Source organism: Trichomonas vaginalis, chromosome IV (assembly GCF_026262505.1).
Source record: "Trichomonas vaginalis G3 chromosome IV, whole genome shotgun sequence".
NCBI classification, from domain to species: domain Eukaryota; phylum Parabasalia; order Trichomonadida; family Trichomonadidae; genus Trichomonas; species Trichomonas vaginalis.
The window spans coordinates 20,479,131-20,504,863 of NC_067206.1; the positions used below are offsets into that span (position 1 = coordinate 20,479,131).

General features: G+C 32.8%; 13 protein-coding genes across 13 annotated transcripts, besides 4 other annotated features; 6 read left to right on the top strand and 7 right to left on the bottom strand.

Annotated features, from left to right (window-relative positions):
• Nucleotides 1-2,283: part of a mobile genetic element that runs on past the window's edge.
• Nucleotides 1,031-1,366, top strand: TVAGG3_0135830 (uncharacterized protein; the record flags this gene model as incomplete). The annotated part of the gene is made up of 1 exon (XM_051224116.1): nucleotides 1,031-1,366. The coding sequence occupies one exon, from the start codon at nucleotides 1,031-1,033 to the stop codon at nucleotides 1,364-1,366; it is 336 nt and encodes a 111-aa protein (XP_051109102.1).
• A 510-nt stretch (nucleotides 2,284-2,793) lies between the features above and the next one.
• Nucleotides 2,794-3,642, top strand: TVAGG3_0135840 (uncharacterized protein; the record flags this gene model as incomplete). The annotated part of the gene is made up of 1 exon (XM_001306542.1): nucleotides 2,794-3,642. One exon carries the CDS (start codon nucleotides 2,794-2,796, stop codon nucleotides 3,640-3,642), a length of 849 nt encoding a protein of 282 aa, XP_001306543.1.
• A 4-nt stretch (nucleotides 3,643-3,646) lies between these two features.
• Nucleotides 3,647-3,889, bottom strand: TVAGG3_0135850 (serine threonine-protein phosphatase family; the record flags this gene model as incomplete). Its single annotated transcript, XM_001306541.1, has 1 exon — nucleotides 3,647-3,889. The coding sequence occupies one exon, from the start codon at nucleotides 3,887-3,889 to the stop codon at nucleotides 3,647-3,649; it is 243 nt and encodes an 80-aa protein (XP_001306542.1).
• Nucleotides 3,890-3,907: 18 nt separating this feature from the next.
• TVAGG3_0135860 (uncharacterized protein) lies at nucleotides 3,908-4,270 on the bottom strand (the record flags this gene model as incomplete). Its single annotated transcript, XM_001306540.1, has 1 exon — nucleotides 3,908-4,270. One exon carries the CDS (start codon nucleotides 4,268-4,270, stop codon nucleotides 3,908-3,910), a length of 363 nt encoding a protein of 120 aa, XP_001306541.1.
• Nucleotides 4,271-4,409: 139 nt separating this feature from the next.
• On the bottom strand, nucleotides 4,410-5,228 carry TVAGG3_0135870 (phage tail repeat-like family; the record flags this gene model as incomplete). Its single annotated transcript, XM_051224117.1, has 1 exon — nucleotides 4,410-5,228. One exon carries the CDS (start codon nucleotides 5,226-5,228, stop codon nucleotides 4,410-4,412), a length of 819 nt encoding a protein of 272 aa, XP_051109103.1.
• A 781-nt stretch (nucleotides 5,229-6,009) lies between these two features.
• On the bottom strand, nucleotides 6,010-8,218 carry TVAGG3_0135880 (NCL1 related NOL1/NOP2/FMU SUN domain-containing family; the record flags this gene model as incomplete). The annotated part of the gene is made up of 1 exon (XM_001306539.1): nucleotides 6,169-8,028. One exon carries the CDS (start codon nucleotides 8,026-8,028, stop codon nucleotides 6,169-6,171), a length of 1,860 nt encoding a protein of 619 aa, XP_001306540.1.
• A 1,027-nt stretch (nucleotides 8,219-9,245) lies between these two features.
• On the top strand, nucleotides 9,246-10,754 carry TVAGG3_0135890 (female pronucleus assembly; the record flags this gene model as incomplete). The annotated part of the gene is made up of 1 exon (XM_001306538.1): nucleotides 9,246-10,754. One exon carries the CDS (start codon nucleotides 9,246-9,248, stop codon nucleotides 10,752-10,754), a length of 1,509 nt encoding a protein of 502 aa, XP_001306539.1.
• A 413-nt stretch (nucleotides 10,755-11,167) lies between these two features.
• On the bottom strand, nucleotides 11,168-12,345 carry TVAGG3_0135900 (RNA-DNA hybrid ribonuclease protein; the record flags this gene model as incomplete). Its single annotated transcript, XM_001306537.1, has 1 exon — nucleotides 11,479-12,321. The coding sequence occupies one exon, from the start codon at nucleotides 12,319-12,321 to the stop codon at nucleotides 11,479-11,481; it is 843 nt and encodes a 280-aa protein (XP_001306538.1).
• Nucleotides 12,346-13,934: 1,589 nt separating this feature from the next.
• Nucleotides 13,935-14,532, top strand: TVAGG3_0135910 (polyketide biosynthetic process; the record flags this gene model as incomplete). The annotated part of the gene is made up of 1 exon (XM_001306536.2): nucleotides 13,935-14,513. One exon carries the CDS (start codon nucleotides 13,935-13,937, stop codon nucleotides 14,511-14,513), a length of 579 nt encoding a protein of 192 aa, XP_001306537.1.
• An 84-nt stretch (nucleotides 14,533-14,616) lies between these two features.
• TVAGG3_0135920 (uncharacterized protein) lies at nucleotides 14,617-15,387 on the bottom strand (the record flags this gene model as incomplete). Its single annotated transcript, XM_001306535.2, has 1 exon — nucleotides 14,617-15,300. The coding sequence occupies one exon, from the start codon at nucleotides 15,298-15,300 to the stop codon at nucleotides 14,617-14,619; it is 684 nt and encodes a 227-aa protein (XP_001306536.1).
• Nucleotides 15,388-16,443: 1,056 nt separating this feature from the next.
• Nucleotides 16,444-19,491, top strand: TVAGG3_0135930 (microtubule-associated protein family; the record flags this gene model as incomplete). The annotated part of the gene is made up of 1 exon (XM_001306534.1): nucleotides 16,444-19,491. One exon carries the CDS (start codon nucleotides 16,444-16,446, stop codon nucleotides 19,489-19,491), a length of 3,048 nt encoding a protein of 1,015 aa, XP_001306535.1.
• Nucleotides 19,492-20,449: 958 nt separating this feature from the next.
• Nucleotides 20,450-20,572: a mobile genetic element.
• Nucleotides 20,459-20,572: a terminal%2Cinverted (terminal inverted repeat of MuDR-1/Phantom-1 transposon ID:TVAGG3_0135940).
• A 1,134-nt stretch (nucleotides 20,573-21,706) lies between these two features.
• On the bottom strand, nucleotides 21,707-21,922 carry TVAGG3_0135950 (uncharacterized protein; the record flags this gene model as incomplete). Its single annotated transcript, XM_001306533.1, has 1 exon — nucleotides 21,707-21,922. One exon carries the CDS (start codon nucleotides 21,920-21,922, stop codon nucleotides 21,707-21,709), a length of 216 nt encoding a protein of 71 aa, XP_001306534.1.
• A 1,133-nt stretch (nucleotides 21,923-23,055) lies between these two features.
• Nucleotides 23,056-25,733: part of a mobile genetic element that runs on past the window's edge.
• On the top strand, nucleotides 24,598-25,422 carry TVAGG3_0135970 (uncharacterized protein; the record flags this gene model as incomplete). The annotated part of the gene is made up of 1 exon (XM_051224118.1): nucleotides 24,598-25,422. The coding sequence occupies one exon, from the start codon at nucleotides 24,598-24,600 to the stop codon at nucleotides 25,420-25,422; it is 825 nt and encodes a 274-aa protein (XP_051109104.1).

Here is a 25,733-nt window from a genome sequence, read left to right on the forward strand (position 1 = left end):
ATTGTTTACCCACTGTTGTGCATGGTTATATCCTCTGTTAAAGAATCTTTCACCTTGGTCCATATAGTGTCCTGCTTGGTTATAGTAGTCATTTGCTTGTTATAATAGTTTCCTGCTTGTCTTCCTACATTGTCCATCCATCCTTGAACTTTTCCTCTTGTTTCAGGATTTGGAATAAGATTTTGTTGCATCTCGTGCTACATCCCAACCTTTCTGTACAGTTTGTATAATAGGTTGTGCTTTCTCTTTAAGTATACCTAATGTACTCAAAATCTTCCTTCCAACTCCAAATCACCTCTCTACTTCCAACTCCAAATACACCTCTGGCTATTGTTCCCACTGCGGGCAAAAATCTGGATGCAACTCCTGCTAACGCGCCAAATAAACCCATTTCTTATGGGTTAAAAAATGACGAATCCAAACAAGGACCCCTATGTTTCTAAAGCGACAAAGAAAGCACTCATGGTAAAAATCTTTAGTTCAACACCAAATGCTTGGTTTATGGATATCTTGGAAAACATTCCGAGGTATAGAACAGATGGACCACCATACTGGCTAATATTTGTCGGTCAAAACACAAGATACTGTGAAGCCATACCATTACAGTCCAAAAATATTTTAGATATCTTAGCAGCTTTGACAATATTTGTTGACAAATACCATCCAACAAAACTGACATCTGACTGTGAAAGTTCTTTCAAATCAGACGATGTAAAAAACTATCTGCGTTCAAAAAATGTAAACCAATATTTCATTGTCGACCAAAACCATTCTGCTCTTGGTGTCATTGACGGTTGTATAAAAATGTTAAGAGACTTAAACCAACCACAAGGTGGTGAAGCAAATGAAATGTCATATGACGACAAATATAGACACTTCTCCATGGCAAAGATGAGACAAGTTTTAAATATTTACAATAGCCGTAAACAAAAAGGTTTGGGAAACCACTCCCCGAAGAAATGAAAAACAACCCTGACTTAGAGAAAGACTATATATTTAATAATTTAGTCAAAGAGACAAACAAGAAAGAATGCCGGGCTTCAAACTTCAGAAAGGTGACAAAGTAAAAATAGAAATACCTAAACGCGACCCATATGAAAATACTATTGACTATGACAACAATGGGAACCCGACAGGTACTCACGTTCGTGTTCGTAAAAATAGAAGAAAGTATACAAGAGAATATTATGAAGTTTTAGGCAAACATGGCAAAATGTACAGACTGCAAGCAGAAGATAAAACTACTATTGTCAGACCTCTTTTCAAACTTGTCAAAGTTCAAGGTGGTATACTTTCAAAGACAGTTCCTAACCAATATAAGACAACTCCTGACGAATATGCTAAAGAAGTTGAAAATGACGACTAAGCAATTCTATACCATGCGTAAACTGTCATGTAAGGTGGCATGTAGTCTTTACTTTGTCCCGTTGTTTGCGTATACCCTGAAACGCGATGTGTATGGTTTCCATCTCCCTGAGTGTTACCCCAGAAACAATTTATAGCAAACTGAACGTCGTCTTTAACATCATATCCTTTACCTTTTTTCATTGCTGACCAATCCCAAAAATTATGCTTATGCCAACCATCTCGAGATGTACTTAAATCTATGTAGTGACTGTGTGCAGGTAAGTTTTCACCTGAAATCGTTTTACTTCCACCTGTTTCCTTTGAAGAGTTTGCACAATACAAAAACCTGTCGACTATTTGAGTCCAAGTTCCAAAACCAAGTACTACTTCTGGTCTGGTAGAGTTCATTGACGTATAAATAGAGCCAACCGGGTAAATAAGATTCGGCAAAATTTGTTTAAGCACATTGAGTTCCTGTCTTAGATGTATAATACTATTGTCATTAGATATCAAAGTATCTACAAGACTTGTTGCCGGTGGTATTGTTGGAGCTTTACTTGGCAAGGTTGTGTTTAGTGTAATATCATCTGCTGTAAAAGTTGTAAAACTTGTATGTGTATGGTTCTTGTCTGCTTTCTTGTCATATAAATCTTGAGCAGTGAATTTAATATTATGTTCATCCTTCATGACATAAACATCTTTACATCTAATGTTTCTCATCGTCGTTATGTCGTCATCCGATGTTAAACCTTGTGGAAAGTTAGGAGGTTTACAATATAATACATCCCCATCAGGTTCTTCAACCGTTCCTTCAATACTTTCTATAGCAACAGTTGTAAAACTTGTATGTGTATGTCCAACGTCACTTTTACTGTTTAAGGTTTCTTGTAAGTTTGTAATATTTGCAATGGTATGTGTATGAGTCTTATTTGCTTTTGTCTCTAAGGTTTCTTGTAAGTTTGTAATATCAGATATAGAATGTGTATGAGTCTTTTTAGAATATTCGTTTTCAGCTCTTGTCACTTCACTTGACATTTTATTGTCAACATATGTTTTGTCTGCTAGTTCAGGATGAGTATGTTCTTTTGTTGCATATGTTGCATCTGCTCTGTCATGTTCTTCTTGAACTTTTTCAATGACATATTCTTTGTCAGCTTTGTTGTCAACATCTGCTTTCAAAAGAAGTTCTTTTATAGGTTTCTCGTTTAAAGTTCCTTTTGTTGGATTTATACAAACAGTATGGTTCTTATTGTCTTGAAATAGAAACTCATTTGTCATTGGGTTTAATGTCAGTTTTAAGTTTCCTTCTTTCAATGACTCAGATATCTTAGAATAGTTTGAAAAGTTTGTTGTGTTCTTATTTAGAGCTTGTATAATGAGTTGTCGGTTGTGTTGTATTTCTCTCATAGACGCTGTTTCATTTGACATTTTTATTCTAGATAAAATATGCTTTCAATAGAAAAAGAAAATTCAAGAGTTGCTACAACTAAACCATTAGATGAACTTTTTACGAATGTCGGTCAAAAGTTTGAGACAGAGACCGTAAAGCATGAAGGCTATCGTTTTGACTACCCGTTAAGATGGTTAAGAGACCCATCTGTCACAAAAGCTATTGGCTTTCGTAGAATGAAGTTTGTGTCTGTAGAAGATAAAAGTTTTCCATTTATTGTAAGGTTTCATATAGATTATATATCTGAAGGGAAACGAAAAATGTGGGAAGAAATTGAGCTAATACAAGTTGACCTTTCATCTTCTCTACAGACTGCGTTAAAAAATATAGAAGATAAAATAAATTCATGTTATGCAAAATATGCTGATGAATATGCAAATACCGAGAGCACACTTTATGTGAGAATTGTATATGACAAACAAAATTCACAAGTGTCATTTCAAATCTACGAAGACAATCCAAAGAAAGACGAACAAATATATACAGAATTCACTGCAATGTCATGGTATTATTTGCAAAGAATGTTAAATCAGAAAGTCGAACTTCCTTTAGCAAATATCTACAGTCGATATGCAAGAGATGAACCATATTTATTTAAAGATGTTTTCGACCCAGCTGCTATTATAGTTCATGCTTCATTTTCTGGTGCACAAAACTCTTTCTTATGCTTGGCAAATGACTTTTACGAAAAACCTACAAAGCTATATGAACCACCAAGTGGAAGTATTTCAGACTTTCAAGTATGGTTTACAACAGATGGAAGAAAGAGAATAGTTCCATTATACCATGCGTTTTACTTAGAACTTAGTTTCATATACAACTACTATCGAACGGTAAAAATATAATTTTTTAATACGGTTGAGGTGTTGGATTTGGTTGCCAACTAGACTGTGGTGCAGGTTCAGGCTGTTGTATAACAGGAGCTTGTTCTTCTGGTTCAGGGTCTTTAGGTATAATACCAACGAACTGACCTACTCTTTTACCAATATTTTTGACTCCGTTCCAAATTCCTCTTCCTACGGTTTTTATTCCATTCCATATACCTCTTCCAACTCTTCTGAAGAAGTTTCCAATACTACTGAAGAAACCCATTTTACTATATGTAAAAATCTAATGTCCACCTAGTCTCTTACGTTTCCTGTTGAGTTCCATAGCATTCTTTAACTGGAGCTCATACATTCTGTTTCTCCTCTGGTAGAAAACATATTCTGGGTCAACTCCTGTGTTCGCGTCATCTGCATAAAGTTGTTTATATCCCACTTCAGGGTTTGTATAAAACTCTTTCCATCTCATATTTGCATACCATGGTGGCAAACCTAACGCAGCGTCATTTGACATGGCAGTTTGCATTTGTACATCTGTTGGCACTTGACCATAGTTTGCCATTGCAGTTTGTATTCTAACTTCATTTGGAATATTCTCTGGGTTTGGTTGTCCAGGTTGCTGTGCATTCGCTAAGTTCTGTGCGTCCATTTAATATTAGATAAAAATATCTCTTACGAGTACATATACTGGACATTTGCAGGCATTGGTTCATCTTCATATTCTCTATATCTTTCTGCCACGTCAAAGAAATAAATGACACAATGGAAAAAACCTAAAACAAGTAGTCCTATTTCAAACCACATTTACTTACTAGTAAAATTTCTTTGTTATGACACTTTCTCCAGTTTATAGGACCTCTCTCATATTCTATCTTGTCATATCTAAACTCATAGTCATGTATGTCCTCTAACCATCTCATAACGGTTTCCAAACCACTTTTATCGGATGTAAAGTAAAAGCATGGACAGTTATGTAAAACGTCTAAAGTTTCTAAAGAGTCTCTCAAAGTCCAGTCTACTTGGTATTGAAAATCCCATGTGTTATAGAACGGCGGGTCCACTATAAAGAAAACATTTTCCTTGTCTTTATATTTTTCATACAACTCTGTCCAACGACATCTCACAAACTCTATACCCTCAATATATTTTTCTATGTCCTCTTTGAAAACATTTGTATAGTTAAGATATAAAACATTTGACATAAGTGTTTCAATGTCATGAACTCTTATAGCACCACTATATAATAGTCTAGCAGATATACTATCCCAGTCTATATATTCTGCTTTTTTCAAAACCTCTCTCACAATATTTTTGTTATCTAATGGTATACGTTCCATCTTACCTATAGGTATCTTTTCTTTTAACTCTTTCAATATATTGTTTGTGTCTGGTATATGTTTGAGACGGTCCATATAGTTGTCGAAGTCATTGCATATAATCTTTGAGTCTGGGAATATTGTATGGCACAAATGGGATATATAGAAACTTCCACCGAACAAATCTACAAATGTTAGACCATTCGGTAGTTTCTTAAGTTCTCTCAATAGAATATCTTTACATTTACTCTTATTTCCAAAGAACGGTAACGGTGGTTTTGTAAAATTCATTTATATATAATAATAAAAATGTTTTTTCCTGAAAAGTGACAGAAAAGTGACAAAACATGAAAACATATATAATTTGTGAAAAGCGACACATTATATAATGTTTTCGACCCAGAAGAAGGCTTCTCAAAGTATACTTCCTTGGAACGCCTGTAACTTTTCCTGTAGCGACGATAGACCCTTACTTGTCCGGACAAAGTTATACTAAACATCTTCAGGGCTAGAAGGGGCGCAGCCCCTGGAAGCCCCACACACCTGACCTATCTATATATAGCTTCTTTTATAAAAGATAAAAAAATAAATTATTTTAAAATTAATGTTAATTTTTTAATGATTTATAAATAAATATATTTTAATGCATCGTCTATATATAGATGTAACAAAAAAAGTCACTAAACCCGTCATATCATACTACTTTCAAATATGAATAAAATGAAATAATGGAAATTTTTCATTTTGCCCATAACAGACTTCGGACTCGTGCTATATCTGATGCAATTCAATATCAATTTTTTTTCTTTTCATAAAAAATTATTTAAAAAATTACATAAATTATTAGAAAAGGAGTGATTTTTCAATTTTTGTGAAATTTCAAGATAGAGGATGAGATCTATTTTTCCAATTTAAAATGTTTTCAGTCGAATCTATAGATTTTTATATTAAAATAGAAATATTATTTTCTCATATCATAAGTAATTAAAACAAAAATTAGATAAATTACAATATAAATACTCTAAAAACTTTAATAATTCAAACAGTTTTGATGATTCTTGGTTTAATGATATATCTCAATAATCATTGTGCGTTTCGAGAGAATGAAACACAATAATATATATGGGATTTGTTTCCCAGTGCTCTCCTAAGGTAAATAAATGTGCAAACAACATTTGTATAAACATGTTTTATTGCAATTCTTTATAAAAATAATAAAAATAGATTTTTTTTATTCTTCTTGTTCTTTATCATCTTTATTTTCAGGAATTTCCTTTTCTTCTCCAGTCTTTAATTCAGGGAAATACTCTTCAAGCTTTGCAACTTCGAATGGAATGATTCCTTTCTTCACGTGAAGAGCGACGTTGTATTTCGAAATCATTCCACCATATCTGATCTTTGTTCCTTCGACGTAAACAAACAAACCTCCTTTCTCTGCTTCACTGATCAATTTCTTGGCATTTTCTGACAATTCTTCAAATTTAAGACCAGAATTTCCAATTTCGAGCAACTTCTTCATATCAACTTGGGAAACAGGGAATTTCCTTTTATTAGAAGATTCGAAAGCAACATCAATTCCATCGTAACAAGGGATTGCGTGGATAGAATAGTTGTCAGATAATTTCTTCCAAGAGAAAATTCTTGATCCACATGAAACAACTCTTAAAACTTCTGGTTTGGATTCTCTTATTATCTTGCTTGCATTATCATTCATCAAGATGATGGAATGAACAGAGTTTTCAGCTCTACTGAAGAGATTTTCTTCCTTTATTTCGTCATTTAATTCGTATTCACTTTTGAGTTTTTCAAAAATGTTCACTTCACTTTCCATTTTGTTCAAAGCGATGAAAGGTGGTTCTGGCCATTTGCCCATTGGACGTGGGTTCATAGGGTTCTTCAAATCATCAACTTCACCTGTCTTCTCAAGAACACAAACAAAGAAACCGCCGGTATCGTTCAAATGTGGCAAAAATCTCATTGAATTTTCAATTCCTTCGACGACATCAATTGGGAACATTGAAGAAGGAACTCTTCTCTTTTTCTCTTCGGGAACTTCTTCAGGATTCATATACTCTTTCTCATCTGTAACAACATGCCATGATTTGAGACCTTTCGTGCGTTTTAAGTCTGTAAATTTGTCAGAAACATCCAAAATTTTGACATTTCCTTTACATTCTTTGAGAACAGAGCTTATGACAGCTTCGTCTTCGATTGGGTTCAAGCTGCATGTGGAGTAAACGCACCTGCCTCCAACTTTCAACAATCTAAGGGCTTTTGTCAAAATCGCACGTTGTAAAACATGCAAATTTTGTCCTTCAGAAAGTTTCCAATTTGGACCTGCATCTGGTGATTTTCTGAGGGTTCCATCGCCACTGCATGGTACATCGCATACGATTCTGTCAAATTTGATCAGTTCTGGGAATTGCTGGCCTTCATGGGAAGTCACAATAATTTGGCGGTTGTCAAGTCTTTGTAGACGGCCAGCAAGTGTATGACAGCGCTTTGCGTTGACTTCGTTTGCAACTACGATACCAGAAAGTGGCTTTCCGTTGGCTTTCTTGAGCATCATTTCGATAACTTGAGTAGTTTTAGATCCTGGAGCAGCGCACATATCAAGTACGAAGTGATCTGGTTGTACATCAAGGAAGTATGGTGGAATCATGGAAACTAACTCTTGGCGGCTAAAATCTCCGGATCTTTCGTGAGTATTTAACCAATTTCTGAATGGTTGTAAGGCTGGATTCTTTCGGAAGTTTGGATTGTCAATTGACATCTGGAATATTTCACCAAATTCGTCGCCTAATAATTCTATTTTTTGAACTTCGATATCTGCTTTTTTAATATCTTCTAAATACAAATGTAATGACTTGCGAACATTTTCTGCATCATTTGCAACTGGATTAAGGCGGAATACATGGGGAAGACTGATCTTGAAAGTCTCAATCATTTTGTTGAAACCTTCTTCATCGATAGCTGCTGGAACTAATTGCATTTTGTAATAATTTATGTATGTGTCTTTTATTAGTGTAACATCTGTGCATGTATCTGGCTTTTTTCTCTCATTTGATTGTTGTCCTTTTTTGCGTCCCATTTTACAGAAAAATTTTTTTTGCTACAAAATTTTGCCGCCAAGACACCAAGCTGATCTTGTGTTGCCCTTTTAACAAGCTCTTTTCATCCGCATTCAAAGGCTATGTTTACAGATATTGGGCTCTTCGTTTCCTGATAATTTCATTTTGTTTCTTGCATTTTCCTCATTAAATGTTTGTTTTTTATTTTCCTCATCACACCATGCAATAGTGACATTAACAGATGGTATACTAGGGTAAATGCATATTTATTTTTAATTCTATTTCTTGTCAATAATTTCAAAAATGAAATAATGTAAAATCAAATTGATAAAAGTCTTGATTCCAACATTGTTTTAGAAAACTAAGGAGAAAACAAGCCGAGGCATGGAATTTGAGACATGAAAAGATATTGTGTAAGGATATATACTTATAGATCCATTTTCATATATTACCTTAGCCATTGATATACAATTTTCTTATTAAATAGTTGTTTTAGCCCTTTGTAGATCAGCTCATGATATAAAATGTTTTTTATAAAACTGATAAGATGATATCCATTAATATTATCGTTAAGTAAAATGATGATCACTTTTTCAACAATTATCCTCTGCTAAAAATTTAAAATTTTAATTTCTTGAAAGTTTCAGACTTTGCAATATACAAAATGGATAACAACTCAAATGCCGATTAATATATCAATGTAGTACTTATTACTGCCATTATCAATTTTCAAAGGATTCATTTCGTCGTATTTAACGAAGCAATACAGTGCCAAGAGATATTTTATTTTAATGAAAGAGAGGATGTACTCTTTATATCCTTGCTGTGTGGCTAAATCTTGATATTTCATATAATCTAATCCGTCAATCAGAACCCAGATAACAATATTCGATATTAAATAACAATCTGTTAGAATTTGCAAAAAATATCCGTTCGTCGTTACTATCATTTCGGATATCAAAACTGATAGTTCAGAATTTTTCAAATGCCGCCGTTATGAGGAAAGAAATTGAGAGAAAATAAATCAAGCAGATTTTCCAAATATTACTATTGAAAATTATGGAATGTTTTAATGCAGTTATGGATAATAAAATGTATTCAAAAATTCATCATTCAAATAATAATGGAAAAAATATATTTAAAAAGGCAATAAAATATGTTTTCATGCTTGATTTGAATTCAATTCAAACTTGACATACACAAAAGTGCTAAAAAATAGAGAATTTTATTATTTCAAATGTTCTTCTTGATTCCATTTTCATTATCTGCATGTGATTCATATGATTTCAACGTAAATTATGGAAGGGTTGAAACACTTACATTTCAAGCAGATCAAACATCTTTTTGTAAAAAAATTAATTTTATCTATACTCAAAGATCAGTCCCTCACACATACTTTGAGTGGCTTTTCCCAAGTGCAAATGGTGATCATACAGTAGAATTTATAAATAAGCCACAAACAGTTAGTCAAGTAAAAAATCATGAGAAAACATTGGAATTTTCTATTGGCAACATATATAAGACTACAACAATTGATTTACAGTTGTCAGAAACTGGCACAGTTGAGTTCAGATTCGTTGCTTTTGATGGCGAAGAAGGATCACAAACAACTATTATTTCATGGTGGGCCAACGAATATATCAAAATTGGCAAAGGTAGTTCATATGATTTCGAATGGGAAGATGATCATACCTATAACTTCGTGAGCCTTAACAATGAACATGGTGATATCACAATTTCTGGTTCAAATGATCGTTCAGTCAGTGGAAAGTATAACACTTATTTAGATCCATCCTCCGAAAAAGAAGGAACATTCGATTCATCACTCAGTTTACAAGATTCAAAATTTTTTGCAACTAGTATTAAGTATAAAAGCGGTGAATATATTACAATAGGATATCATAGTGGAAATAATAAAGGTGCCAAACTTATTTTCTATCCTCACACTACGAAAGTTGATGATACAGCTCCAAAAATTCCTCCACCCAGAACAATAACACCAAAACGCACAATTCCACCATTCAATCCATTAAGAAGTGTGTTCTCAAGCCCAGTGAAAGCAACATTCCTTGTTTATTTCCTTTTCGTTTTTGTTTTCGTTTTAATCAATACAATAATATGCTGTGTATTTCCAAACAGAATGTACAGAGCTGGTATAGAGTATCCATGTTGCTATTCTTGCTGTATAAGAGCATCATACAAAGCAATCGCAATGTTTTATTCTAAGCATAGGTACAGTAAATGCTGTCAATGCGATTGTGACTGCTGCTATGATGAAAACCACCAACGTAAGTGCTGCAACTGCGATTGCTCATGCCGTCATGATGATTGTTGCAACGGTTGTGATGGTGAAGCACTTTGCGCATTTGGAGTGTTTGTTGCGATCATTATGGTTGTTACTGGTATTATTGCTTTCCCATTTCTTCTAATATACTTATTGGTCCACTTAATTATTTCATGCGGAGGAGAAGAGAGAGAATTCGAGAAAGGCGGCTTCAAAATTGACTCAGCAAATAAAGGTAGGAAGCTACAGAACATTCAAAGCCAGAAAACAGATAGGCCTCCAAACAATTCTTCTCAACCTCCTCCACCACCACCTTATTACGGTTCTCAAACATACCAACATGCACCACCAAATCAACAGCAGCCTTATTACTACAGTCCTCAACAACAACCCTACTCTCAACAAAATTATAATCAGCAACAAGCTTCTTATGGCGGTCCACCACCACCTCAATCGATGTAAGGACAGCAACCATACCCTTACAGCTATGTTCCTCAGCAACAATCTCCTTATCAACAGCCACCACCTCAATCACAGACGAATAACTCAGCTACATTCCAACCTTCAGAGGCAAACTCCACTGAACCACCTCCACAATCTCCAATGCCACCTTCAGAGGCAGATTTGCCACCATCTCCTCCACCAGTGGATCTATAAATCAAAGCGGGAACATATTGTAAACTTCAGAATTTTTTTTTTCTAACATAAATGAAGTTAATCAGACTTTATTGGAGATTTTTACAGTAAGTTCAAATCAAATGAACTCTCCTTTGACTGATGTTCAAATAAATGAGTATCCTTTCACTATATAAGTATCGAATTTACTCTTGACTTTAAATCAATATCTTTACATCAATTATTAGGATCGACTATAAGTAAATATTTTTCATACTATATAGAGTCCTTCTTCGTTCACATAATGCAAATTCAATGAAAAAAGGAATAATAGGAGAACTGCTAACATATTGCAGCAAATAAAATTTACATATAAAGGATAAAAATGAAGAAACAGCTTTTAATATTGCAGCTGATACTGAAAATAAAGCAGAAGTTGAATTTTTTTCTATCATGTTGTACAAATATCAATGAAAAAGATGGAAAAGGATGAACAGCTCTTCATATTGCAGGAAATAAAAATTAGTTGAATTTTTTTCTATTATGTTGTACAAATATCATTTTTTTATATCTATTTCTCTAGAAGTTGACCAATACGTGGAACAAGTTTTTTAATTGAGTCCAGTACATTCAGATCTGGATGCTCTTTATCGAATAGCACTAGTTGTATAACATATTTGATTTCTGTCTCTTTATTTGTGAGTCCAGATAAGATTTCAGATAATTTTAGTGAAGAAGCATCTGATGATGACAAAACAATATTTCTGTCTTGGAAACTATTTGTATTTGCCTTATTTTGTTCTTTTTCTTTTTGAATTTCAAATTTTGTTCCTAAATTTAAATTATTATTTGGTTTATAATTTGACCAATCATCGTCATCAAGGAATGAGATCTTTCCTTCATATTTTTGATCATTACGAGGAAAATTATAATCTGATTTTGTATTTGGAATATTTGCTACGGCTATTTGGTCTGCCATATTATTTCCATGGTTAACACTATGACCTTTCACCCATTTCCAAGATACAGTGTGATCAGAATTGACTTGATCTAATCTTTTCCAAAGTTCAAGATTTAAAACTTTTCCACCATCAGACTTTTTCCAGCCCCTACTTTTCCATCCTCTAACCCAATCTGTGATTCCATTAAAAACGTATTTGGAATCTGTATAAACATTTAAACTGAAGCATCTTGGAAAGAGACTGATGCCTTCAATAGCAGCCATAAGTTCCATTCTCTGGTTCGTGGTATCCTTTGAACCACCTCCAAGTTTATATGAATTACCATTTTGTTGGCAAAAAACACCCCAGCCACCGGGTCCAGGATTTCCACTGCAAGCTCCATCGGTATATACATCAACTGGCTTCGATTTGTCTAGACTTGAAATAAATTTATTTGGATCATTAATTTCCATAAGCCAAAATGAACTCATTGTAAGGATGTCAATTTGGAAGAAAAGTGAGAAAATTCCTAAAATGCTAAAAATGAATTTTCAAAACGTATTTTTTTATCTCATTTTTGTGATTTTGAAAAAAATTTGGAGAGAAGAACTCTTCGTTTTTGAATTTTATCACGATGGTTTTAAAGTATATTAGACACATGTATTGATATTACTATTTTTGTATATTTTGAGAGAAAATCCCCAAAAAGTAAGAAAATCTAAGACGGTTTGAGAAAATATATAAACTATTGAAAATTTGAATTAAACTTCTAATTTGGAAAAAAGAAATTTGGAAAGAAGAAAATTCAAAAATCGAGATTTAGACTCAGCATCAAATGGAGAACAAAATGTTTCTTCATATGAAGGAAAAAAATTTTCTTGTGAAGAAATAGAGTTTTTAAAATTTTATTGTATGTAATGAAATAAACAAATATTAAAATTATTTTTTGATAACAAGAAAATTCCCAATTTTATACGTTTAGATGAAAATAAGTGATTTTGCTTGAAATAAAAGTTATTGTTTGCTTACAGCTATCAAATAGATTTTTGCTATTTTGATTAAAATTTGTTAATCAAATTAATAAATTTTTTCTAAATATCTTAAATATCTGGATCACTCACTGATACAATGAATTGAACAATAAAAATAATACAAACTCAACTAAGTTTCCTGTCTTTCAACTAAAAAAAATTATGCAAATTAAATTAAATTGTTTATTCAAATATAAAACAAAGATGAAGTAATTACAGTTATCATAAACTTTATGAATAGCTCTGTAATTGGTTCAGATTTTCGTAAAAATATTTTTATTAATATCGATAAGAATACGTTTACCTACTATCACAACATATCGATAAACAAGAGTAGAGTGATTTTTATCATCGAAACTTTTTAAAAGCTGTAAGCTGGAAGTAAAAATCTTGTTTTTTCTGAGTTAGTTGTAGAACTATTGATGTACGAGTTATCATTGTGATGTAGAAGGATGTCAATGTACTGACTGAAGGATATGAAGTGAATTGAATTTCATTGAATTTCAATTTGATCAAAATTTGTTGAAATGATATGAATGTGTCAACATCTGTATCACTCTCTTTCACTCCTTCCCTATGCTTTCGAGAACGAAGCTAGCTCAGCTTTCGCTGAGCGAATTGACACTTTTGATGTCCTAAACGTACATGCTCTCAAATTTATCGAAAAAATTATACCACCCAAACTAGTATATTCTTATTTTAAATATGATATTATCCTTAGAAATCACACTAGAATATATTTAAATCAACTTTTAAAAAGTTCGAATCCTGCGCGTCTCACTTTTTAAATTTTCCAAAAGGAAAATTATATTCTCCTAAAATGAAAACAATTTTCCGAATTGACATCCTTACTCATTGTTTATACGGGAGTATGGTAAATAATCTCAGGTAAGGATGTCGTTTTACGAAAAAAAACGATTTAGTTCTATAAAAGTGACACTATTCGCAAAACGGCATCCTTATCTCATGTCTTCTTTGTCTGCTCGCCGATATATTTGACTAAAAATTTTCATTGAATCAAACCGTCACGATCATTGTAAAATCATTTCATTTTTATGAAATTATTAGGTCTTTGCGGATATCTTCAAAATGCCAAAAAGCTTAAAGGCCAAACAAATGCTCTCATGAAGCATCTCAAGAAAGTTGGTGTTGAAGTTGTTTTCATTGACCCACCATACGTTGTTCCAGAAACTCCTGACTTAAGAAGCTGGGTTGAGAATGATTCACTTGAAGAATCTTATAAGACAATCCAAGCCGCTAAAGCTGAGCATCCTGACGCTGTTGGAATTTTTGGATTTTCAATGGGTTCAATGTTTGCACTTCACCTAGCCGCACATGCAGCTACACACGAAGACTCTCCATACAAATGGATTAAAATCATCTTCTGTGCATCAGCTCCTTGGCCAAAGGAAGGAAATCCACTTGGAGGCTGCTTCCCATGCACAGTTGATATTCCAGTCCTATTTGTTATCGGACTTACAGATCAAATCGCTCCACCAGATTCTCAAAGAACATATCTTCAATACTTTACAAACAAAACTATTTACGAGCATGAAGGCGGGCATTTCATCCCATCTGCACGTGATAAAATCGAACCATACATCAAGTTCTTTGAAGAACATAAGATTGAATAAAAAATAGAGCAAAATTTTAAATATTTTGACCATTCACACATAGCAGTATATATAAATTGATAATAAAGGATATATTTTTACATATTTTACATTATTTCGAAAATTAATGTTTACCTACATATTTTTGGCTTTTAGAAGCATTGGATTTGCGACCAACAGACTTCACCTCGAACAAGGATGGGTTTGTTTCGTTGATCTGAGTATTTAACATCTTAAGAGTGCCAAATACATCAGCCATTCCAGGTTCTTTAGCCTGTGGTGCAAGAGCAAGCTGTACTTTTCTTGTAAAAGCGACAATTTCGGCTTGGAATGGCCTTGTCTGTTCATTTTCCCAATTTTGAAGTTTGGAGAGAACAGCGTTCATCTTATTGTAAAATTCAAGTTCCTCGAGAGCGTTTCCTGAGTCTCCACGAAGAGCACGGCTTTTTGCCATTAATTCTTCGAAGAAATTCTTTCTTTCTTTTGTAATTTGCTCCCAGTGCTGAAGAGCTGCTCTAGATTCAGGTGTAAACACACAGTTCTGTAATGAACGTTGTTTGTTTTGTGTTTCCTTGATTTTTGCTTCCCACATTGTTTGAAGCTCATTAAGACTCTTCTCAACTGGCGAAATATTCTTACTTCTTTCGTTCAATAAAGTGAGCCTCTGTTTCACTTCAACAGTTTGTAATTGGATTAATTCGCCAAATCTCCAAAGACTATGCTCTGTAACAGCAACACTATCAAGGAAATCTGCGAGATTTTCAATTGAAGAGGGATCTTTCTCGAAAGTTTGACGTTCTTCAGACATATCTTGTAAAATTGAATTTTTGATTGATTCAACGAATTTTTCGCCAATACTAGCTGTAGGTTTGTGCGTAGAGATAAGTAAAAGTTCGAATGATGGATCCTTTAATCCAGCAGCGATTTCGACTGGAGTTAAACCACGTCCATCTCTTGCAAGCTCATCATCTGGCTTTTCAAGTGAAATCAGACGTGCTGACTCGATATCACCACGACGAATAGCAAGGATGAGAGCTGATTTAGATCCAATATTTGTTTCTGAACCAGCCTTAAGAAGTAAATCAACTGCAGCAGAATTCTTATGATCAACAGCTAAGAAAATAGGAAGATCCTTATAAAATTAAAAAAGAACTTCATTATTCATTATATTTGGATCAGCACTGGATTCAAGAAGTAAACCAACTGCTTCTGTATTATCAACTGCGACAGCTGTAAATAATGGTGTGCAACCATTTGCAAGTTTTATGTTTGGATCACATTTGTTAATTAATAAAGTTTTTACACATTCATTTTGCTTTTGTTCAATAGCAAAATGGAGTGGTGGTAATTTCTTGCAATTTGGTGCTGCAGGATCTGCGCCATTCTGTAAGAGAGTATTAACTAATTCAGCATCTCCGGCTTTGATTGCATGATGAAGAAGAGAAAGATCATCTAATATCTGATTAGGATCAGTTCCTTTATTTAATAATGACCTAATTTGATCCATTTTTTCAATAAAAAAATTTATAAAACTGAATGCGTTGTAAACTTTACGTTTTAACGGCGCGCAGCACCCGCACAATTTTGCAGAAACTATTTCAAGATTCATTCATTTTATATCTATAAGATCATCATGCATTGAATATGAATTTTGTCTCAGCTCCTATGCATTAACTATGCCAATTTGAAATTTCGATGAATTTTACTAATAAAGCAGTTTAACTAGATGTGAATGCTTTGATGCCTCTACCTTATTTCTCGGCATATTCAAAATATTAATTTAAAGTGAAATTTAATTATTGAAAAGTAAAACTTTTAAATAGAGCCAAAATAAAATGTGAAACAAAGAGAACTAGCAAGGTACATTATAAATATTCGTCGAATGATTGGTAAAGTAATTAAATAATGAACGTTTAAAAATACATTCGTTTAATTATAATCAAATTTAAAAATGACTGACAATTTCTCCGATCTTTTTAATGACAGTGATCAGCAACTAGCTTCAGATGTTGAACATCCTAAACCAACTGCTGAATCAATTCAGAAGCTTGAAGAACAAATCGAAATTCTTCAAAAAGAAAATTTATCACTCAGATCACAATTCGAAGGTACATTAGCTATTACAAACCAAATAGATTCTATTAATAATGAACTTTTACAAGCCAAATCACAGAGCAGAAAGTTGACATCAGAAAACGATGATTTACAGCACAGATTAGATCTTACAATCAAGGCAAAGGCTGAGTTATTAGAACAGTTAGAAGAAGAAAAGAAAAAGAATACTCAAGTAAGGAGCGAAAACTATTTTACTGCTAAACAAGATTTTGATCGTCAAAAAGCAGTGTTTCAACAAAAACTTGAGGAGGCTAACGATCAAATTGTTGAACTCAATTCAAAACTCGATAGCTACAATGTAAATCAGAAAGTTATGGATGGAAAGATTGATAAGATTGTTCAAAACGCACAAAGATTCTTCAACGAGGAGTTCGAGTCCTTTGATAGCCTTTGTGACTTCCTTTCACAGCCACAATATCAAAATACAAAGCCGGTTCCTCAAATTATTCCAAATCAACATCCAAAAGAGATATTTGCTGTTCAAAAGCAAGAGCCTTCCATAAATAACTTAAAGATGAAACTTAAAAACGCCAAAGGTATGGTTCATGATCTTTCTGCGAATAATCAGAAATTACAAGACCAAATCAATCAACTCACAGCTGAAATCCAGTCTCTCAAGCAAAATAATCAACGTACAATATCAAGTTACGAGAGCAAAATCACTGAACAAGAGCAATTGATTAAAGAAAAAGAAACAATTATTGTTAAAAAGACAAATCAGATTAATGAATTGAAAGCTCAATTATCCAAGCCACAAAAGCAAGTTAAAGAGAATCCAGTTCAGCAGAAACCTCAGAAACAAGTTGTTTTTGCAAATCCAAATGTTGAAAGTAAGATAGAAGCAATAAAGAACTATTTTGCAAATGAAAAGGCAGGATTGCTTTCTGCAAATGGAGAATTGAAGATACAGCTTGCTTCTGCTCAAGATAAGAATAATGATTTGGCAAATCAATTGAAGGATGCAAAGAATGAGCTCGCAAAGGTCAAATCTGATCTTAATAAGCAAAACAATGAGATTGAAACGCTTAAAGTCCTTAAGGATAATCATATTCGTGAAATTGATTCTTTAAGAAACGCTCTTCATGCACGAATCCCACAACAAGTTGAACAACCTAAACCAAAGGCTAAGAATAATAAGGATGAAATCAAGAAACTCCAAGAAACGATTTCAAACTTAAATAATGAAATCGTTTCTCTTCAAGTTGAAAACAACAACAATACTGATATAATTCAACAACTCAAGTCCGAACTTTCAGATGCAAAGACACATTCAGCTGAAGTTGAAGAGAAAATGAAACAAATTATGATGGATCTTAACGATGCCAACGCAAAACTTGCCAAGAAACCAGTTCCAAATATCAATGATCTTCTTCCTCCAGAAACATGGTATACAAATGAATTCGGAAGTGAAGTTGCTGAAGGAATTCACAACATTTCAAAGAATCTTTCACTTCAACCCGGATCCAAGATTCGTGCCATCTACAATCTCATTAAGGATAGTATGTGCGGCAAGATTACAGAACTTACAAATGTAAATGCCGATTTAACAAATCAAATTTCAGATATGGAGTCACTTTTCGGTGAGTTCCTTATTGACATGTCCATATCACTTCAAGATAAAGCATTTACATTCGAAGATTTTATGAAATCTGGTGGAAATTCCCTTATTAATCAAATTCGAGTTCTCAGAACAGAATATGATAGCATGAAACACATGTTTGACTCAATGCAATCAACACTTGTTGCTATTACAACATTCTTACAGCTCCCAGAGAACACTTCCGCTGATCAGATCATAAATATCATTGGGCAATTAACATCACAGCTCCAAGAACGTACAGAAATGCTTATAGATGCAAAGAAGAAGCTGAAGGTACTCAAATCAGCATACCAAGAAGCATCAGAAAAGTCACAACAGAACCAAGAAGAAATTTTACAAGAAAACGAAGCTCTCAAGGAAGAAATGAGCAGAACAGAGGAAGAAAAGAAGCAAATTTCACAGCACCTTACACAGATCAAAGTAGAGTTCGATAAGAAAGATGTCGAACTCACAAAAGCTCTTACTACCATCCAAGAACTTCAAGAAAACATTCAAGAAGCTGTTGACAAAATTGCCAATGAAACAAAAGCCGAAATCGAGCAAAAGAGCAACGAATTGCAAATGCATCTTGATAAGGCTACAGCTGAAATCGAGGACAACAAACAGAAGTTCGCAGAATACGAACAAAGAGCTAAAGAATTCCAATCAACAATTAATTCTCTCAAAGCAGAAAACGCAAAATTATCCGACCAACTCAAGAATCAAAACGAAGAATTCGAGAATCGTGAGAGAGAAAACATGAAGAAATTCGAAGAAGAGAAGAGAGAAGCCAAACAACAGTTTGATGCAGCAATTCAGCATTTGAACAACCAAATGGCAAAGCAGTTGGAAGACATTACGAAGATGGCTGCTGATAATACAGCGATTGAGCAAAAGATGTCGACAATGAAAGCTGCAGCAAAGAAGGTTTATGCTGATAAGAAGAAAGCAGAAGATGAAGCCAAATTCTCTCAAGAACAATACGAAAGGAAGAGAAGATTGTTGGAAGCACAATCTCGTGCAAAAGTTATTGCAGCAGAGAATTTCTTCAACACGAAACTTGAAGAAGAAAAGATGCGTCATGAAAGTGAAACAAGAAAGATTTATACTTTCGTTGCTGAAGCTTTTAAGAGCTTCTTCAATCCATCTGCAAGTTTCAATGAAAGAAACTTCAAAGCTGTCATCGAACAAGTCAGCGATGAGTTAGTAAGACTTACAAAGAGCGATGAAAACATCAGGAGAATGTTGGGTGCAAGTGAAAAGCAAACAACAGAGGATGCTGTTGCCATCCTTCTCCTTCACTAATTAACTTTATGATCTAATTTTTTTCCCTATTATTTGATTTAGCAAGTAAATCTTTTCTATGTTTTATTTTATTACAATCATATTGAATTTTTATTAATGACACACTTTCATTCAGTGGCAAGCATCTTAAGTTTATAGATCTAATAATATTACAAAATATCCATGCATGGAATGCTGTTAATATCAAATTTACCTTTTTTAAAATTATCAACAAGTAAAATCTTATGATTCACAACTCATTTGTGCATCACATAATGGTCATCTTGAAATTGTTATTTATCTTATTGCCGTTGGAGCTGATAAAAAAGCAAAGAATAAATATGGAAAAACTGCCCTTGATGTCGCAAGAGGTTCCATGAAAAAATTCTTTTTGGAAGACAAATCAGAATAAAGAATTATTATAGGGATATGTTAAAAAATATTTGTTATCACTTTGAATTCCCTGATACTTTGACAGAGATCGCTAGTGCTCACCAGACATATGGAAGAGTTTTTGGGTATTCTGGTATAAAAGAAGTTACAATTGGCCAAAATTCTCAATTGCAGAAAATTGGTACAGATGTTTTTGCGAACACAAATCTAGAATACTTTTATATACCCTCAAAATGTGTACTTCAAGATGGATCATGTTTCCAAGGTTGTCCTATTATTGGAATTTCAGTTGATGAAAGAAATACAAACTATAAAGTTGATGGCCAGATGCTTCTCTCTGGATCTGGATTTACCAATCTAGTTTATGTGAGTTCAAGGCTAACAGGAACATTTCAAGTTCCTTCTTATATTACTTCAATTGGTAATTCTGCATTTAGATGTTCGAAATTCAATAATATAATTTTCTCCAAAAATGTAACTTTTATTGATTCATTTTGCCTTGGAATATGCCAAATTGTTGAATTCGAATTTCCTATTAAAATAAAAACTATTCCATCTTTTATGTTTCAAAATTGCCCAAATTTAGGGTAAAAAAGGGGGTTGGCGTCCTAAGGCGTCCTAGTGTAAATTTCTCAAAATTGTGATATTTACATCACATTTTTGAGAGGTTTATGGGCGTCCTAAGGGAAAATTGAATAGCTAGGGCGTCAGTAGTATATAATGCGGGTTGTGTGACTTTTTTTGTAACCGATGAATTCATACAATATCGAGCGATTTTGTATCATTTTTGTAAACGTAAGAATTCATACAATATTGAACGATTTTGTATCATTTTTTTTAACATATGAAGTAAAAAATGTATGATTCTTACAATTTTATTCTTACGTTTTTGAATAAATCAAGATTTAAAAATGATATAATATTGTAAGACATTTACACTCAGCCCAAACATAATGAAATAAACACATTAAAAAAATTAACATTAATTTTAAAATAATTTATTTTTCATCACTTATAAAAGAAGCTATATATATAGATGATGTCAAATATTCCGCGATTAATTATAGAATTGTTTAAATCATGAATGGAATCAATGAAGTCATAATCAATGACCTCATAAACGAGTAAAAAGAAATTAGAAACTAATGATTATTTGAATTTATGAAATCAATTATTTGATTCATTCTTCCTTCAATCTCTTCTATTCTTTTTGTTAAATCATCTATTTTCATTAATGAGGTGATTCTTGATTGAGGAATAGATTTCAAACTAACCACCCCCTTTATTTTTGAAATTTTGAATCCATCAACTTTAAACATTTTATTCAATTTACACGTTGTCAATTCTTCAAATAATTTTTTATTATTAGCATAATAGTCATTAAATTCTTCAACAGATTAAAAAATTTTTATTTCAGTAATTGGTTTAACAACGTTTATTTTTTGTTGAACATTTTCACTTTCATTTATTTCTTCCCCCTCTGTTTCATTTATTTTTAAAATCGGTTTCATTTATCATTAAATAAAAATTAGAATATAAGTGATGAAAAATATTTTTTAATTAATGATAAATCAGAAATGGCGGCAGGATTCTTTAAAAAATTATGGGATGGAATTAAGAAAGCTGCGGGTTGGGTTTATAAAAAGATTATTAAACCTGTTGCAAACTTTTTGGCACCAGTAGCGAAAACGGCAGGAACTATCATAGGTGGGGTATTAGGTACTAAAGCAGGTAATCCGGCGATGGGAGCACAAGCAGGTAACGCAATTGGTGGAATAGCTGAAGGAATACTTAATAAAATAGGGGGTAGATAGTGGAAAAATAAATTATTTTAAAATTATTTTTATCTTAGTATCGGTTGTAGTCTTTGATAAACTTTTTCTCCTTTATTTAAAATTTCTCTTATTGGGGCAGCTTTTGGTGTTATTGATTCAGCTACGTCACTAATTGCTTCTTTATTCTTAAATATCCAATTTGCTCCCTTCTTCAATGTTTCCCAAACTTTACTCGCTCCTCTTTTTACTCTATCCCACAGTTTCTTAAATATACCTGCAGCCATAGTTGATTATTTCATTATAATTAAAAATTCATTTCCATCTTTTAATTTTGATTTTTTTATTTATTAATAAATGACGACTAACTATTTAGTGCCAAACACCAAACCGATTAATGGAAATGTGTTTCATTCATTCGAAAAGATAAATGAAATATTCGCAAAGAATGACGGTAGAAGATATTATAGAGAACTTGAAAGTTCATGCTATGACTCTGATGCTCCATATTTTGATGATAAACAAACTCATTTAAGAATTACAAATCCGGCTCATGATGTGAACCAATTAGGTGACACATATATTAAACGCAAAGTTAAAGCAACTCTAGTTTCAAATAAAGCTTTCACATGTGATGCCGCTTTTAAATGCATGCGTTTATTCGTTGGTTACAAATCATCAAATCAAAGCTTTAAACAATTAGAAGTAGAAACCGAAAGAGGTGATGCCGGTTATCTTCAAATGGATTGCGCCCGTGAATCTTTCGCATTTGCAACATATAAACCGAAATCAGAAAGGAAAGTTAAAAAGTTTGTTCATTCGTTATATAATAATGTTCAAAAATATGATAACTCAGTATGTGGTAAATATATTGACCCTTCTGAAGTTTTCAAGAGAGCAAATGAAGAAGTTGATATCACTTTTGATATGATTATTCCGGTAAATGATTTGTTAGCATTTCAGGCGTTCGATGATTATCCTAAATCATTTGGTGATATCATTCTTAAATATTATGTTTTCAGGGATACTTTAGTATTTTGTCAGGTTACCGTTAAGAGTTGCTGATTTACAAAATTACGTTTATGAAAAGATAACTGATGAAAATTATGAAAAGATTATGAATCATGTTTATAAATATGATCGCAAATTCCAACAAATCGGACTTCCTGCCAAATTAATTACAAGCTTAGCCGCTACATCTGCTGACGCAATAGTTGATGACGTTATTATTTCATGCACAAAGATGGAAGTTTTAGAGGATAAATGTATTACACCAGGATACGGTTTAATTGAAGAATCAGTTAAAGCAATACCACGTTTATTCAGTAAGGAAGATCCATTCATGATTCCAGCTCAACATATTGACATTCGTTCACTAAATGGAGGTTGCATCACTCCCGAGGGTATTAGCTCAGATTTCTCATATGCTCTTCATAATGTTACAGATGTTGTGTTAACATTTCCGAAGAATGCAATGCAAAGAACAGTTTTAGAAAATCCAATGCTTCGAGGTCTTCAGGTCACTATAGATTCCAGAAACTTCCCGATCAAGCGATGACCACAGTGGGTGACATATTCTTTACACGTATGCTTCAAGCTTCTGATTTAGATGGAGTGAATGAATGCACGGAAGAATACGAGGACTCATTAACTAGACCACTGAATGGTGATGATGGCGCACCATTAGCTAGAACATGGAAAGACCAAACTTCATTCTTATGCACTATTCCAGTTCAACGTGATGGAGCGGGTATATTCTTTGATGGATTAGAAACTTTTAACTCACAAGTTACAGTACAAGTGAAAGCTTATCCAATCATTCAGGGTGAAAATGACACTTACTGTTCAAAGGTGACAAATCCTCCTCAGGTTTGGTTTACTAGGACTACATATTGGACATGGACACCGGACGAAGGTTTGAAATATCATCCAACAGGTACACCACCGCAGTATAGAAGTTCATATGATGAAATATTGATGAATAGAAATGTTTAAAATTATAAATTTATTTTTGATTAAATGGATTTAAATTCATCCACCCCTTATGAAGAATTAGCGGGAGTATATAATACATACGTAGATGATATGATTAATGAAGCATTGAGTGATAATAGAAATGCTTTATCTAAGGAAAAATTAATGAAAATTCCATATTCTGAATGTTACTTAAATTCAATCACTGCAGCAATTGGTAAACAAAATAAAGGTAAAACATTAACGATATTAAAACAAATTATCATTATTGCTAACACTTCCCCCTATTCACATGTGTTAATTTATATCAACCGTTCAGGTTCACCTTCAGATGATACATTTGAATCTTTAAAGCATTTAATCAAAATTCCAATTATTTATTTATCACAAGAAGAAGCAGAAGATTATTTAAAAAACTTTTTAATGTATAAAGAATTATATAATACAATCAAGAAGCAAGGATTAGAGGATAAAATTATTGATAAACAACGGGATGAATTATTTGAAACACTTTCCATTTCAAATTTTGATAAAGAATTTTTACATTCACTCATTTTTCTAGATGATGCAGTGAAATCAAAACTAATAACAAATGAGAAATCATATTTTAATCAGTTATTAACTCAATGTCGACACATTCAATGTTCATTCTTTATGGCTGTTCAATACTTCAAAGCATTAAGCACAAACATTAAATCAAATCTATCAACCCTTTTCATTTTCAGTGGGTTTAGTCGTCAACAGTTGAACGTTATGCTTTATCAAATGAATTTACCAATGAGCATTAATGAACTTTACACACAATATCAGCAATTAGGTGAACATGGAAAAATAATAGTTGATTTAAATAAAGGGGATGTTAAATTTGATTAACTTTTTATAATTAATTTTTATTTTTTATTTATAATTAAACATGGCAGAAATAGCAAATCTTTTACAGGTTCCATTAAAACAAGGGACAAACAAAAGGGGTGCATATAATAGAACTATGAAAGTTCCCGATGGAATGAAAGAATTAGTTCATATTGTTGCTGGTCTTCAAAAAGATGTTAAACAAATGAGAAATGTTTTAACATTACCAGAAGCTCAAGCATATGCCAAACGTCATGGTCCAAATTGGGAAGCACATGAAGCAGACATTACGGGTCCAAATGGAAAACCTGATGATATAAATGAAGTTTTCGTTACTGATGGTCGAGGTAATATTAAAGTCATAAATGGTTATAAATTAACTGTATCTGATTATCCTAAACATAAAGCATATAATGAACGTTATCCTATGCAATTTGATGAAAATGGAAAAGCTGTTAAACAATACATTGGAGAAGGTGAAAAAGGTCCAATTAATTCATACCGTCATAATCCATATTCTTATTTCAATGAAGAATTAAATGCTATTGAAGAGGGACCGGATGGATTACCACGATATTCTAACCAGTTTGATGGTCAATATGCAAATATTAGACCTGAAATTTCAGCTAAGAAATTCTTTAAAGTTGCTTTATTCGATCCAGTTTTCGCAAATGTTAAAGATGAACTTAAACAGCAATTTCAACCAATTATAGTAGCAAGAATTGCATCAGGTGCTTTATCTCAAGCATTCAAAGATTTAATTAAGAAACCATTATATCAGCAACGAGGTTTAACTTATGATTTAGTTAAGGAATCAGATAAAAGAAAATTTGAGAAATCGGTTGATTATAAGAATGCAATTAATGAATATATTCGTTCTATTAATTTCGATGAAACAGCTAAAAATCAACTTCATGAACAAATACAGGGAATAATAGATTCAAAAGTTCCAGCAAAATAAAAGTTTAAATATATTTTTTTATTCGAATATAAATGAGAAGACGTTTCACTAGTCAAAAGAACACTAACGCAAAAGCAGAGATTACGGTTGGTTATAACGTAAATGATGATAAATCACGAATTATTCAAAATGTTAAAGGTAATGTTAGCCCTGAATTAACAAGGTCAGCAACTCAACCAAATTTATTAACTCGTGACTTACCGAAGAGTGAGGAGAATGAAGAAAACCATGAGAATGGAGACCCAATCATTTTATCTGAACCTGGTAAAGAACCCGTTGAAATTCCCACTTATCCAACATACCCCCACCTC